Source organism: Thunnus albacares, chromosome 22 (genome assembly GCF_914725855.1).
Source record: "Thunnus albacares chromosome 22, fThuAlb1.1, whole genome shotgun sequence".
In the NCBI taxonomy this organism is placed as follows: domain Eukaryota; kingdom Metazoa; phylum Chordata; class Actinopteri; order Scombriformes; family Scombridae; genus Thunnus; species Thunnus albacares.
The window spans coordinates 1,361,668-1,374,444 of record NC_058127.1 but is presented as its reverse complement, the minus strand read 5'-3'; the positions used below and the strand labels follow the sequence as shown (position 1 = coordinate 1,374,444).

At 37.9% G+C, this 12,777-nt stretch overlaps 1 protein-coding gene across 1 annotated transcript in view; it reads right to left on the bottom strand.

Annotated features, from left to right (window-relative positions):
• LOC122974082 (serrate RNA effector molecule homolog) overlaps nucleotides 1–8,776 on the bottom strand; it is a 12,795-nt gene extending 4,019 nt beyond the window's left edge. The window contains exons 1-13 of the mRNA XM_044341957.1: nucleotides 8,649–8,776; nucleotides 6,861–6,983; nucleotides 6,598–6,708; nucleotides 6,369–6,512; nucleotides 5,992–6,052; nucleotides 4,976–5,273; nucleotides 4,634–4,893; nucleotides 3,066–3,179; nucleotides 2,841–2,973; nucleotides 2,024–2,151; nucleotides 1,845–1,906; nucleotides 1,567–1,645; nucleotides 1–95 (exon numbers count right to left, since the gene is read on the bottom strand). The exon at nucleotides 1–95 is cut by the window's left edge and continues 70 nt beyond it. Of these exons, the coding sequence (XP_044197892.1) occupies nucleotides 1–95; nucleotides 1,567–1,645; nucleotides 1,845–1,906; nucleotides 2,024–2,151; nucleotides 2,841–2,973; nucleotides 3,066–3,179; nucleotides 4,634–4,893; nucleotides 4,976–5,273; nucleotides 5,992–6,052; nucleotides 6,369–6,512; nucleotides 6,598–6,708; nucleotides 6,861–6,979 (1,604 nt within the window). The 5' untranslated portion in view covers nucleotides 6,980–6,983; nucleotides 8,649–8,776. The remainder of the gene's footprint in view (nucleotides 96–1,566; nucleotides 1,646–1,844; nucleotides 1,907–2,023; nucleotides 2,152–2,840; nucleotides 2,974–3,065; nucleotides 3,180–4,633; nucleotides 4,894–4,975; nucleotides 5,274–5,991; nucleotides 6,053–6,368; nucleotides 6,513–6,597; nucleotides 6,709–6,860; nucleotides 6,984–8,648) is intronic.
• Nucleotides 8,777–12,777: the final 4,001 nt, after the last annotated feature.

The following is a 12,777-nucleotide window of genomic DNA, read 5'->3' as shown; positions in this document are numbered from 1 at the left end:
CTCACCACCGGTTTGTGGTGCGTCAGACCGTTGACGCTGCGGACGCGTCGACACAGATCTCTGTTCACCACCGGAGACAGTTCACAGTCTCTGAGCTGACGGACGAACAACAGAAACAGACTCGTCAATACATTTACTGCAGATACCGATCGATCTCATCGATAACGTCAGATCATAAAAGATTCTTCTGTGTGTGTGAGGAAGGTTGATCATCATCATCATCATCCCTTCAATTAACAGTCAATTAGAAGCCTCAGGATGTTGCAACATTTATCTCCATTATTGATTAATCTTCTTCTTCTTTAACAGTAATCAGACACGACGCTCCAGTTCAAACAGATATTCATTCTTTCTTTAAGGCTCTCATCTTTTACGCAATCACGTTGTACACTTGTGTCGGAAGACGATGACGGCGTTATGTTACGTTATGTTACGTTACGGGGAAATAAAACGTATTGATGACGGCGGTCAGAGAGACAGTCGAGAGATTCAGATAGTGAGAGAGTATATACGAGTATTTTTTTTGTTTTTTGTGATGACGAAGACGCGGGTGGTGGACGAAGAGGCGCTTTCCTCTGATCCGGACTCCTTCAGTGAGGATGAAGACCATCGATCCGTATCAGGATATGTAAGTACGTTTTTAGGGATCATTATCTATTTATTTGTTTGTTTTTTACGTTTTAGAAAGTTGTTTGTTGTGTGTGTGGCCGGTTTCTGCCTGTAAAAAGATATTATTTTCAAGTTCATCATTATTTTTAATGATATGTTTTATGTTTTTTCTGTCATTTATCTTTGTTTTAGCTCCACTGGAGATGAAGGACCAACCAGAGGCAAAGCTTCCCAACACACATTATGTATTTTGTTTAATTTATGACACAATTTCAATACTTAGGTCTTTATCAATCATTATGGTTTATTGGCTTGCAGAAACCTTTTAACTTACAGATTTTAGAGATATGAAGCATTTTAAGATATTCTGTGAAATGACATCACAATAAGCAAAAATACCAGCTGGAGAAATCAGTCTCTTTGCACTCTGCTCATAAAAACAAGCTCAAAAACTAAAAAATGTTCATAGTTCAGATAAATTATGGGATGTTAAGAAATATAATGTTCATGTTTCTACACTCAGAAATGTTTTAGATCAATGTGTTCTGTGTGTTTATTCAGTAAAATTAGATGAAAAAACATGTCTGATTTTTGTATTTTTTTAAATATATGACACAATTTCAATACTTATATCAGTTATTATGGTTCATTGACTTAATGACCTTTAACCTCAGGCTGAACAGATTTTAGGGATATGAAGCATTTGAAGATATTCTGGGAAATTACATCACAATAAGCAAAAATACCAGCGTAGGCACTGGCGGACCGTTTCTACTGCAGAGTTCAAAGGGTTAAAACATGTCGGCTGTTAAATCAGTCCAGTGTCGGCACCGCGGTAACCAGGCAGACACACGGATAATAATAATATGTGTTATAAGAGGCTGTACTGAAGAAATAAATAATAAGTCATAATGTTGTTGAGTTTTTAAGAGTCGCTGGACCGACTGACTGGTTTACCCGGATGTTCTGAAGGTTCCAACACGTCTCCTTGATGTTCACGCTGCGGTCAAAGGTCACCCAGCAGCGCCTGAAGAACCTGAAACACCAACAAATACTGGAGTCAAACAAATAACAAAACATTCACATCAGTGGTCTGAACATTTACCATCCGAGCTGTCGATGACGTGTTGCAGTATTGATCGTTGATTATTATCAGTATTATAACTGACTGACACTGATATTAGAGAGTTTAAACATCTGCTGGTTCATTTAAAGGAAACAGCTACACTTCTCACCTCCTCTCAGGCTGAGGGTCCGACAGCGCCACCCGCAGGAAGCCCGGATACCTGCGACACAACTGCAGACAGGAAACATGTTAGTACAGGTGTGTGTGTGTGTGCGTGTATGTGTATACAAGTGTGCGTGTGTGTGTGTGTGTGTGTGTGTGTGTGTGTGTGTGTGTGTGTGCGCTCACAGCAGTGATCTCCTCCTTCGACACCTCCGGCGGGATGCTTCGGATGAACAGCGAGGTGGTCAGGTGGAGGGGGCGGGGCTTCACTGGAGCCTCCTTCTCTCTCTCCTTCCCTCGCTCTTTACGACGCTCTAACACACACACACACACGCACACACACACACACACACACACACACACACACACACACAAACACACACCAGAAACAAGCAACAAGTTCAGTTTTTTCATTTTGTGAATCTGAAATAAAATAAATATTAAATGTTTATTCAGTTGCTTTAAGTGTCATTTTTTCTAAATTCCTAAACAGCCACATAAAGAATTAAAGGATTCAGTCGAGTCTATTTTGATGATCAATTATTCACTTTGAGTCATTTTTTAGGAATAATAAGTCTGGTTCTGGTTTGATGACGTCATCTTCGGCTTCAACGTCAACATTTTTTACCGTTTTCTGACATTTTTTGGACCAAACAACTAATCAATTAATCGAGAAAATAATCCAGCAGATTAATCAATAACTGTTAGTTGAAGCTCGAGTGTTTTGCTGATTATTTTCTCAGTTGATTGATCGTTTTGTCATAAATATGTTGAAACATTCATGTAATAATTTCTGATGTTGCTCTTCAGCAGCTCCACGGTAACGGTGATGTCATCATTTAACTTTATTAAACCGTCGGACTCACAATTAAGTTAACGTAAAGACTACGTTACCCACAATGCATTTCAACCACAGATTCGTCTTTAAATCTAATAATTTATATTCTGAAGCTGCCGTTTGTTTGTTTGTTTGTTTATAAATCTGTTGACGCAGCGGTCGTACCGTCCTCTCCGTCCTCCTCCTCTTCCTCCTTTTCCTCGTCTTCCTCCTTCTCTCCGTCAGAGTGGGAGGAGTCCGAGTCGGAGGCGCTCCCCTCGCCACTGTCGGCCGACACACTGCGTTTCCTCTTCCTGCCCTGTGAGAGGAGGGGGGGGGGGGGGGGGGGGGGGCGGAGTTAAAACCAGGACCACTAACATCCAGACTCACAACCAGAAGTCTTTTACTCACTTTCTTTGTTGTCTTCTCTTCCTCCTCTTCCTCTTTCTTCTCCTCTTCCTCCTCCTCCTCTTCTTCTTCGTCTTTCTGCTTCTCTCCGTTCTGCTTCGCTTCTTCCTCGCTGGCCTAAAGAGGGAAAAGAAAACGTAACGTCAGTGTTTCCTGTCGTGTTTGACGGTTTCTTCTCTTCTAAATATTAAACGTTATTGATCGACGATGATGAGAAAAGCTGCAACAATTACTTATTACTACTATTATTACTATTATTACTACTATTATTATTATTATTACTACTATTATTACTATTATTACTACTATTATTGTTATTATTGGTACTACTATTATTATTACTACTATTATTATTATTATTATTACTACTATTATTATTATTACTACTACTACTACTACTACTACTATTATTATTACTATTACTACTATTATTATTATTACTATTATTACTACTATTATTATTATTACTATTACTACTATTATTATTATTACTATTGCTACTATTATTACTATTACTATTACTACTATTATTATTATTACTATTATTATTACTACTGCTATTATTATTATTACTATTACTACTATTATTATTACTATTATTACTACTACTACTACTACTATTATTATTATTACTATTATTACTACTACTATTATTATTACTATTATTATTACTACTACTATTATTATTATTACTATTATTACTACTACTACTACTATTATTATTATTACTATTACTACTATTATTATTACTATTATTACTACTACTATTATTATTATTACTACTATTATTACTATTATTATTACTACTACTACTATTATTATTACTACTATTATTATTATTACTATTACTACTATTATTACTATTATTATTACTACTACTATTATGATTATTACTATTACTACTATTATTACTATTATTATTACTACTACTATTATTACTATTATTATTACTACTACTATTATTATTATTACTATTACTACTATTATTACTATTATTATTACTACTACTATTATTATTATTATTACTATTACTACTATTATTATTACTATTATTACTACTACTACCACTACTACTACTATTACTACTACTATTATTATTACTAATACTGTTATTACTATTATTACTACTATTATTATTACTATTGCTGTTATTACTATTATTACTACTACTACTATTATTATTACTGTTATTACTATTATTACTACTACTATAATTACTACTATTATTACTATTACTACTATTATTATTACTATTACTGTTATTACTATTATTACTACTACTACTACTATTATTATTATTACTATTATTATTATTACTATTGCTATTAGCATTATTATTATTACTATTAGCATTATTATTATTACTATTATTATTATCATTATTATCATTATTATTATTATTATTATTAGGTCTGGATGTGGAGACTGAGACCTGAACGACTGACTCGGTGTCTCTAGAGAGAAGTTGAGGTTTCGGAGCGTCTAGCGGTCGTCTGTGTCGACGCAGAGAGGAATGATGTCAGTCTGACCGCAGCCTCTCAGCATCACAGACGTCATGGCGGCGTTCTCACCTTGTCAGGGTCTTTAATCTCGCCCGTCTCTCCGCTGCTCATCTCCTCCGTCCGGCTGCCAGTCGGTTCAGAGCCGGTCTGAATGTTCACGTTCCCTCCGCTCGGATCGCCCTGACTCTTCTCACCTCCTCCTCCTCCTCCTCCTCCTCCACCGACACTGCTGCCACCGCCGCTCGCCTCCCCGCCGCTCGCCGCAGGAGCAGTCGGCACCTCCAGCACCTGCAGGTCCAAGTCTGTACCTCCCTCCATCTTTATAACCGCTGCAGAGACACCAGAGCAAAGTGTGAGGACTTCATTACCCAGAAACCCCTTCCAGCTCGCCACCCGTCCCTCTCCGTTTACCTGCGTCCAGCAGTTTGATAATGGCGGGGGCGTGGTCCATGTCCAGCGACACGTTATCCAGCCAGTTGTTGTCCAGCAGGAAGAGGAAGACGCTCAGCCGGGTTTTGAGGGCGGCCAGAGACTCCGCCTTCCTCGCCGTGATGTCGTCGGGGTGGTACTTTGAGCGGAACCACTCCTGGTCTTTGTGCTGGAGGAAGAAGTCCTGCAGCTGCTGTCGCCTGAAGTCCAGTTTGTACTGGTTGTAGCGTTTCACCGACTCTGTCTCGTCCACGCTGTCCTCCATGTTGAGCAGGAACTCCTGAAGACGTCAACGGTTGATTTCAGAGGAAGAACGTCAAGACGACAAACGTCTCCACACAGAACATTATTGATTTTACTCTAAAACTACAAACATGCATCAGTCATTTAATCAATTAGTTGATCAATTAATGTGAGTATTTGCAGCTTTTCTCTGTTTTATATCGTAAATTAGGTTTTAATTTGACAAAACGAAACATTTGAAGACGTAAACTTCTCTCTGAGAAGATGTGAGGACTCGTATTGATACAACAACTGATCAGCCAGATCGATCAATGAAAAACGCTTCTCGAAAAAACCAGCAACGGTTCCTTACTGGAACTGAACTGGTGTTTACAGGTTTGTCACTTAACCGATCAACAGAAAACTAATCTGAAACTATTTTAATATTCACTAAGTAAAAACTCATTAATTATCAATAATTCCAGCTTTAATGCTCCTTGATGAGAATTTAATGAGATTTATGAGAGTCAAGTGATTTTATGGAGCAGATTTTAGACATTTCTGCTTAATAAAAACCTGAATAACTTGTTCAAATTGCTCATTTTATCCAACAAACAGTCCAGAACATAAAAATTATTCAGTTTACTATCATTTATGACAAAGAAAAGCATAAAATCCTCGAATCTGAGAAGTAAATATTTGGCATTTTTTCTTCAATAGTAATTAATTGATTTATTGATTTATTGTTGGACGTGACTTTGAGTTTGTTCACTTACCTTAAAGCTCCTCATGGTTGGAGGACCAGGAGGAGGCAGATCTGGATCCACCATCCCCAACCTGATGACACATTTTAACCACAGACGTTTCCACATAATCCTTCATGTTACATTTGATTACAAACAAATATATAAAAACAGTGTGTCAGGCTGTAAAACACATCAAACTGAATCTCATATCATCTGTCGGACTGTTGATGAGACAAAACATATTGTAAGACGCCACAGCTGGGAGGAAGTTGTTGTTATTGTCTCCCTTAAACGTCTACTGGTTCATCTCTCACCTGTGAGTTTCATCGCGTCTGAACGGAGCTTTAAACACACAACAAGCTGCAGTAAATGATCTTTTTGACCACTAGAGGGCCGAACGAGCTCACCTGCCCTGCAGCGGGTGACCTCCATGATGCGGGTGAAGGTGGGGCAGGTCGGGGTGCCATCCCTGAGGCCCCGCCCCCGGAAAGGGAGCCCCGCCTCCTCCGTAAGGCAGGTCGTAGCGGTACGGCTCCCCCCGGTGGTCGTCCCTGGAAAAGTTCAGACGTTAATGACGGAGCGAGCACTCGCCACGCCGACCCGTTTATAGATGAAACAAAAAGGTTGAGTCCTCACCAGTCTCGCCTCATGCGTTTGTGCTGAGGGCTGATGTGTCTGGGAGGAGAAAATCTCTCTCTGCGACCTCGATCGTAGTCCCGCCTCCTCTCTCTGCCGCGCTCCCAGTCCCTGAACACACAAAACACTTCAAATCTCTGTAACACAACCGTGAGCTTTTTGATTCCCAGCGTAGAAATGTTGCCTGCAAGTCAAGAGTCGGGGCTTCGATAGTTCAGGTGTGAGGAAGCTCCGGGTCACCGGGAGGACTCAGGTGCGCGTACCTGTCGGGCCAGTCGTCCCTCCTCCTCTCCTCGCGCTCTCTCGACCGCTCCATGTCGCTCCTCTCTCTCCTGAACTTGTCCCGCCTCCTCCTGTCGAACTCGTCATCGCTGTCTCCCATTGGACTAAAACAACAACAACAAACAAACAGAAGCTGCTTTTTTTAAAATCAGCAGGTTCAATTAAAATAAAAACACCTGGAGGAAAAACAGATGTTTCACAACATGCATAAAAACATTTCACATACTCAACCTTCAAATTAAAAATGACAATAAACTCAAACACCCTGCTTCACACAAGCACTGTAACTCTATAACAATTGATTTTAAGTTTTTATTTATGTTTTAAAAGGCTATAAACGGTTAAACATCAGATATAACAGCAGGTATGATGGAAAACTGCTGAACAACTTTATTTTAGACTGAAATATTACGACTTTTCCCAGAAGGACCCACAGTATATAAAAATCTGACACAAACTTTAGTGTTCTGGATACAATTTGACCCATATTTTTATCAAAAATCTCATTTCAAAAATGTTCTTCACATTCATTGAAATCATGATGTTTGTTCTCCTGTTTTACCAAAACAATATAATGTATAAAACCTAAAGAATAAACTCTTTCTGAAAGCTTCATTAAATATTAAATCAACCATTTATTAATGACTGATGAGATATTTATGAATGAAAAATAGATTTGTGGTTCAGGCGTTTGGTAAAGAGAATAATTATGAGTCAGAATATTATGTTTTCTTAACTATAAAACTGAAGGCTGAACTGTGAACAGTCATTGTTATAAAGCTGTGGATCATTTATATCTTCAGACCTGCGTTTGCAAATCAGTTGAGCAAGAATAATAAATAATGGCCAAACTATCATCTACGCTAATTTTTAAACCTTTTGTGCGTGTTGTAATAAATCGATTTTCACAAAATGAACATTTCACACATCTTGCAGCTTTAACTGAACCACTTACAAGTCAATCTCAGGATTATAAGAGTCGATATTGGATCAAAAGATCAGTCTGTTTTATTCAGCTCTTCTTGCAGCCCTTATAGAAAATATTAAAGTTGTTAAATGTTGTCCAAACGCAAGTCTTGATGAAGTCAGAAAGTATCTGATCAAAAAGCTACCAGAAAGGTGAATCTGAGCAGCGTGTTGTTTTTCAGTGACACTCTGGGATTAAACTTTCAGGTAAACGGATGATTTAATAATCTGTTTACATAAATGAGACGCACAGAAAATTATTAATTGTTTTGTGTCACATCTTTAAGAAAAGAAGTTAAAAAAAATACTAAAATTCTCTGATTCCAGCTTCTTAAATGTGAATATTTTCTAGTTTCTTTAATCTTCTACGTCAGTGAACTGAATATTTTTGGGTTGTGAAGAAGAAAGAAGAAAATAATCAACAGATGAATCAACAGTGAAAATAATCGTCAGTTACAGACTAGAAACTATAAGACTGGAAACATCACAGTAACCAGTTAGCCTCTTAGCTTCAGCTCCGTTAGCATTAGCTCCTTTAAAACTACCGTCTAACCTTGAATTCTTTCAAACTCAGCTCGAACAAAAAGTAAAGAACCAAGCATTAAAGTTAACAGTGAGCTAAAGCTACCGCTAACAGTTAGCTGTCCGGAGCTAACAGCGGCTAATTAGCTAACTAGTTAGCACCGGAGCTAGCACAGCATGCTAACGCAGGCGCAGTTCGGGCTTCTATTCGCTTCTGTTCGTGCTCGCTTCGGTTTCTAACGTAAAACAGACACTTATATGTGTTCATGGTGTGTTTTTACCTGCAGTCCTGCCGCTTAAAAGCTAAGAAATAGGCTCGTCTGTTAGCGCAACAACACAATTATCCCGCCGTCAGTCCGACATCACCGAGAACCAACGAGACTTCCGGTTAGCTGTAATTCCCGTTCACGTTTTCAGTTACTGAGATAAACTCGCCCCCCCTAACGGCCAGGAGGGGAACAGCAGGCGGCGCGTTTTTAGGTTTTTCACCGTTAATGACTCGAGATTTATGGAGTCATAAAAGTGTCGGGAAAAAAATCTGTAAAAAAATAAGAAAATAAATGTGGAAATATAAAGAGGAATTTTTTTCACATTTATTTGTTCGTTTATTTCTGTATATATTTAGTTTTTTAAATATATGTATTTTATTTTTTCCATATAAATCAATATATTTTTTCTGTATATTTTTTAATCTTTTTATTTATTTATTTATGTTTATTTTATGTTAGTCATTTATTTTTATCCCTTTATTTTTCCTCATTCTTTTCCCTATTGTTTTTGCTATTCCTTGAAGGGCCAAGCTGCCAATCAACTGGCTTTGGACGGGGTTTCCTGCCCAGGCTGAAGTCACGCTCAGGGTGAAGGCTGTCAAGTAAAGCCTGTACAATAATGGCGAGATGGTCGTTTCAACTTAATTTTTCATATGTAGAATTGTACTGATAAGGACCCACAGTTGAAACTGTACTTGTTTTTGGGACCACAGTTGTAGTTTTCTCAGGCTGGTTAGCAGCTCGTCTGTGTGGACTGCTGCTGACACACTGTTAGCTTAGCCTGTTAGCACGTTACCGCCAATGTTACTGAGAAAACACCAAAACAGCTTGCAAGCTAATTAAATATGTATCTACAGAGCTGTGTAAAGGTTAATCAGGGAGCCTTTTTAAGAAATGGAACAAAACCAGCTGATGCATCATCACAGACAGGCCGGAAATAAAACTGCTAACGGTAATTAGCCTGATATACTCAACACTTAACAGTTCATAAAAACTCTGATTTTAATCCTGCTGCTTTGGTTGTTAAACTGTGACACTGACACCAACATGAAGTCTGTCAGTCAAACTGTCAGGTTTTATCATGTTTTATGTGAGCAGCCTGCTTTCAGAGAAGGACAGTAATATCAAATCTCAACATCTTTGAATGCAATTCTGCACACAACAAGCTGCTCGAGTGCCAGGTTGAAGTGGATGATGACACTCAGCAAGACCATCAAAGAGGGCATTATAGACCACTTAAATGAGAAGTATGATGACCAGACCACTGAGGAGCTGCTTGACATGGCTTCTTTTATTGACCCTCACTTTAAAAGCAGATACATTAAAGATGACAGGGTGGACTACCTGAGGTTTCTGCTAAGAGGTAAAAGAAGAGTTCGAGCAGCTACTTTAAAAAAAGCAGCAAAGCAAAGCCAAGCAGCCACCTCTATCTCCAAACCGTGGAGGCTGCTCCAGAGACAGACCCACTGGAACGGTGGCGGCAGTATGAGGCACATTTCCCTCTAGTGGCCAAGCTAGCAAAGAAATACTTGTTCATCCTGCTACAAGCGCCCCATCAGAGCAGCGTTCAGTAGAAGTGGGAACACGGTGACATGTCAGAGGTCATCACTGGAACCAGAAAGAGTTGACCAGCTTGTATTCCTGGTTCTTGACCCGTAGAACTAAATCCCTGATATTCAGCAACACAAGCAAACATTTTGAAGCATCATTGCCAAATATCTATTTGGTTTGTTTTGTTTGTTTTCATATAATGCTATTTTATTACTTGTTATACTTTATATATCATGAGCCTTATTTTGCTGCTTTACCAATATTTATGTTAGACCTGTATTTGGTTGTTTGCTGCTACAGTTCAAACAGTTCCACTGTTAAATAGTATTATGCTAATTATGCTAAGCACATTGAAAACAGAGCAACCTTTGTGTCTGAATATTGTACGGTATCTATGCAAGTCAAACAGATTATAAACAAACATTGGAAAAATCCTAGAATGTGACCCAAGTTTGAATCATTTGTCATCCTCTCGACCTCGTTTCTGCTTCAGAAGAGGCAGAAATGTCAGAGATACTGTTGTCAGTTCTATGTATAAGGAACCTAACTAATTGGCTTTCTCAACAAGTGTATGGAAATTACAGATGTGGAAAATGTGCACACTGTTCAAACACATTTGATACCAAGACATTTAATCACCCTCATACAGGAAAGAAACATGACATAAAAGAATTCATTAACTGTCTCTCTACACATGTCATTTACATCTTGAAATGCCCATGTGGCTTAATGTACGTAGGCCAAACAAAGCACCATCTCAAACTAAGAGTTGCTGAACATAAGGCTGCCATTAGAAATGAAAATATGGATTATGCCATTGCTAGACACTACAAGGAGAAAAACCACGGGTCGGCTACGTCCCTCAAATTTATCGGCATTGAAAGAGTGCGACCCGATCCAAGAGGTGGTAACTTTATTAACCAGCTCTTAAGAAGAGAGGCATTTTGGATTTATGAACTGAATACTATTGAACCTTATGGACTTTATGAAACACAGGATTTGAGTTTTTGTCTGAGATATGTAAATATTAACTTGTATTTCTCTCCACAGGCTATTTGGGCTCTTAGGGAGAGATGAACCACTAGGTCCCCGTTTAGTGATGTAGAGGGACAGCTGTAGGACCTGTACTCCGTTCCGCTAATCCTGTCCAGTCAGTTGTTTACGGGATGTAATGAAGTTTATTTATGTAAAATGGTGTAATACTTGTAACTTTGTGCAACATTAATCACGTCATGTTGTAAAATGTTCACTTTGAGAAAATGAAGCCTGTGATAATTAGTCATGTGACTCAGATGTGTTTATCTCAGCAGCTGTACTGAGCGAACCTGAAGAAGCTGCAGGCGAAACACGTTGTTCGCTCTTAATAAAGTCACCTGACTGAAAATACTGGCTGTGCACGAGGAGTTCTGTCCTTTAGTATTATGTTAATGTTTGGATTTGATATTTTTGACCATATTCACATTTTAGACCTATATTTATTCTATTATTTATTATTTAGCTATTTTGCAGCTATAGTTGAAAAGTCTTTCCTTTTTATATTTTATACATTAAGAAGATATATTTTATATTACATGCTTACTTGAAAATTTGCACAAAGGTTCTAAATAAAAGGAGAAAATAATCAAATGTGAGTAAGTACCTTTTATTTGTCAAGTATATATGATCTTTCCATGTAGTCATTTTATATAAACTATTTATCAATTGAATTTACATAAAATGAGCTATATCGTGATATGTATCATTACAGGAAATTATATATCCTGGTCGATTTGTTGGTCGATATTCTCTCGTCCGACTAAATTCTCATTGGTCGATTAATCGCTGTGTTTCTTTCATAAGGAGAAAACATCAACAACCTTCCAGGGCAGGTATGTTACATTCATATTGTATTAAAAGCTTGATGTGTTTTCATCTTTCAGTGCCAATTACAAGTGTTTCAGGTTTTGTTTTCAAAGCCAAAACGTTTTTCTTGTTTTTTAAACTCCTCCAAAACTTCATGAAAAAAAAAGCTGCAGTGAATCTTCAGGAAGATTATTTTCTTGATTAAATGGTTTGTCTATTAAATGTCAGAAAATGGTGAAAATTGTTGTTATAATTTCCTAAAAACCTGAGATATCCAGAGTTTATTTAATTCAACCACAACTCCGAGATCAGTTTATACCCGCAACAAGTCCTCCAAATTAAACAGATTTTAATCTTGTGACTCCAGAACGACACATATGAGCGTTTTATAATCTGGCGCCTTAATCCAGAAACATGCGGCGCGGATTAAAATTACTACTTCCACTGATGTTGTCATGGCAACAATAGTAACCAGGGGGTTAAGGCTAGGAGATGATCATAGTCACGCTTTTTTTAAAAACTGATGAACAGATCAGTGTGTAATATATTCCGTTTTATTTTAAGCGTTCTCCTCAGAAGTTTGTACTGCAGAGTCATCAACACACCGACCTGACTGATAAAATCATCTCAACTCAAAGTTTCTTACAAAGATAAAAACCTCATTGACAAAGAGATGACAACGTAGCTATAATAACAATCCAACCTGTTACGTAGCTTCATAAAATACATGAAATTTAATATAGACTGA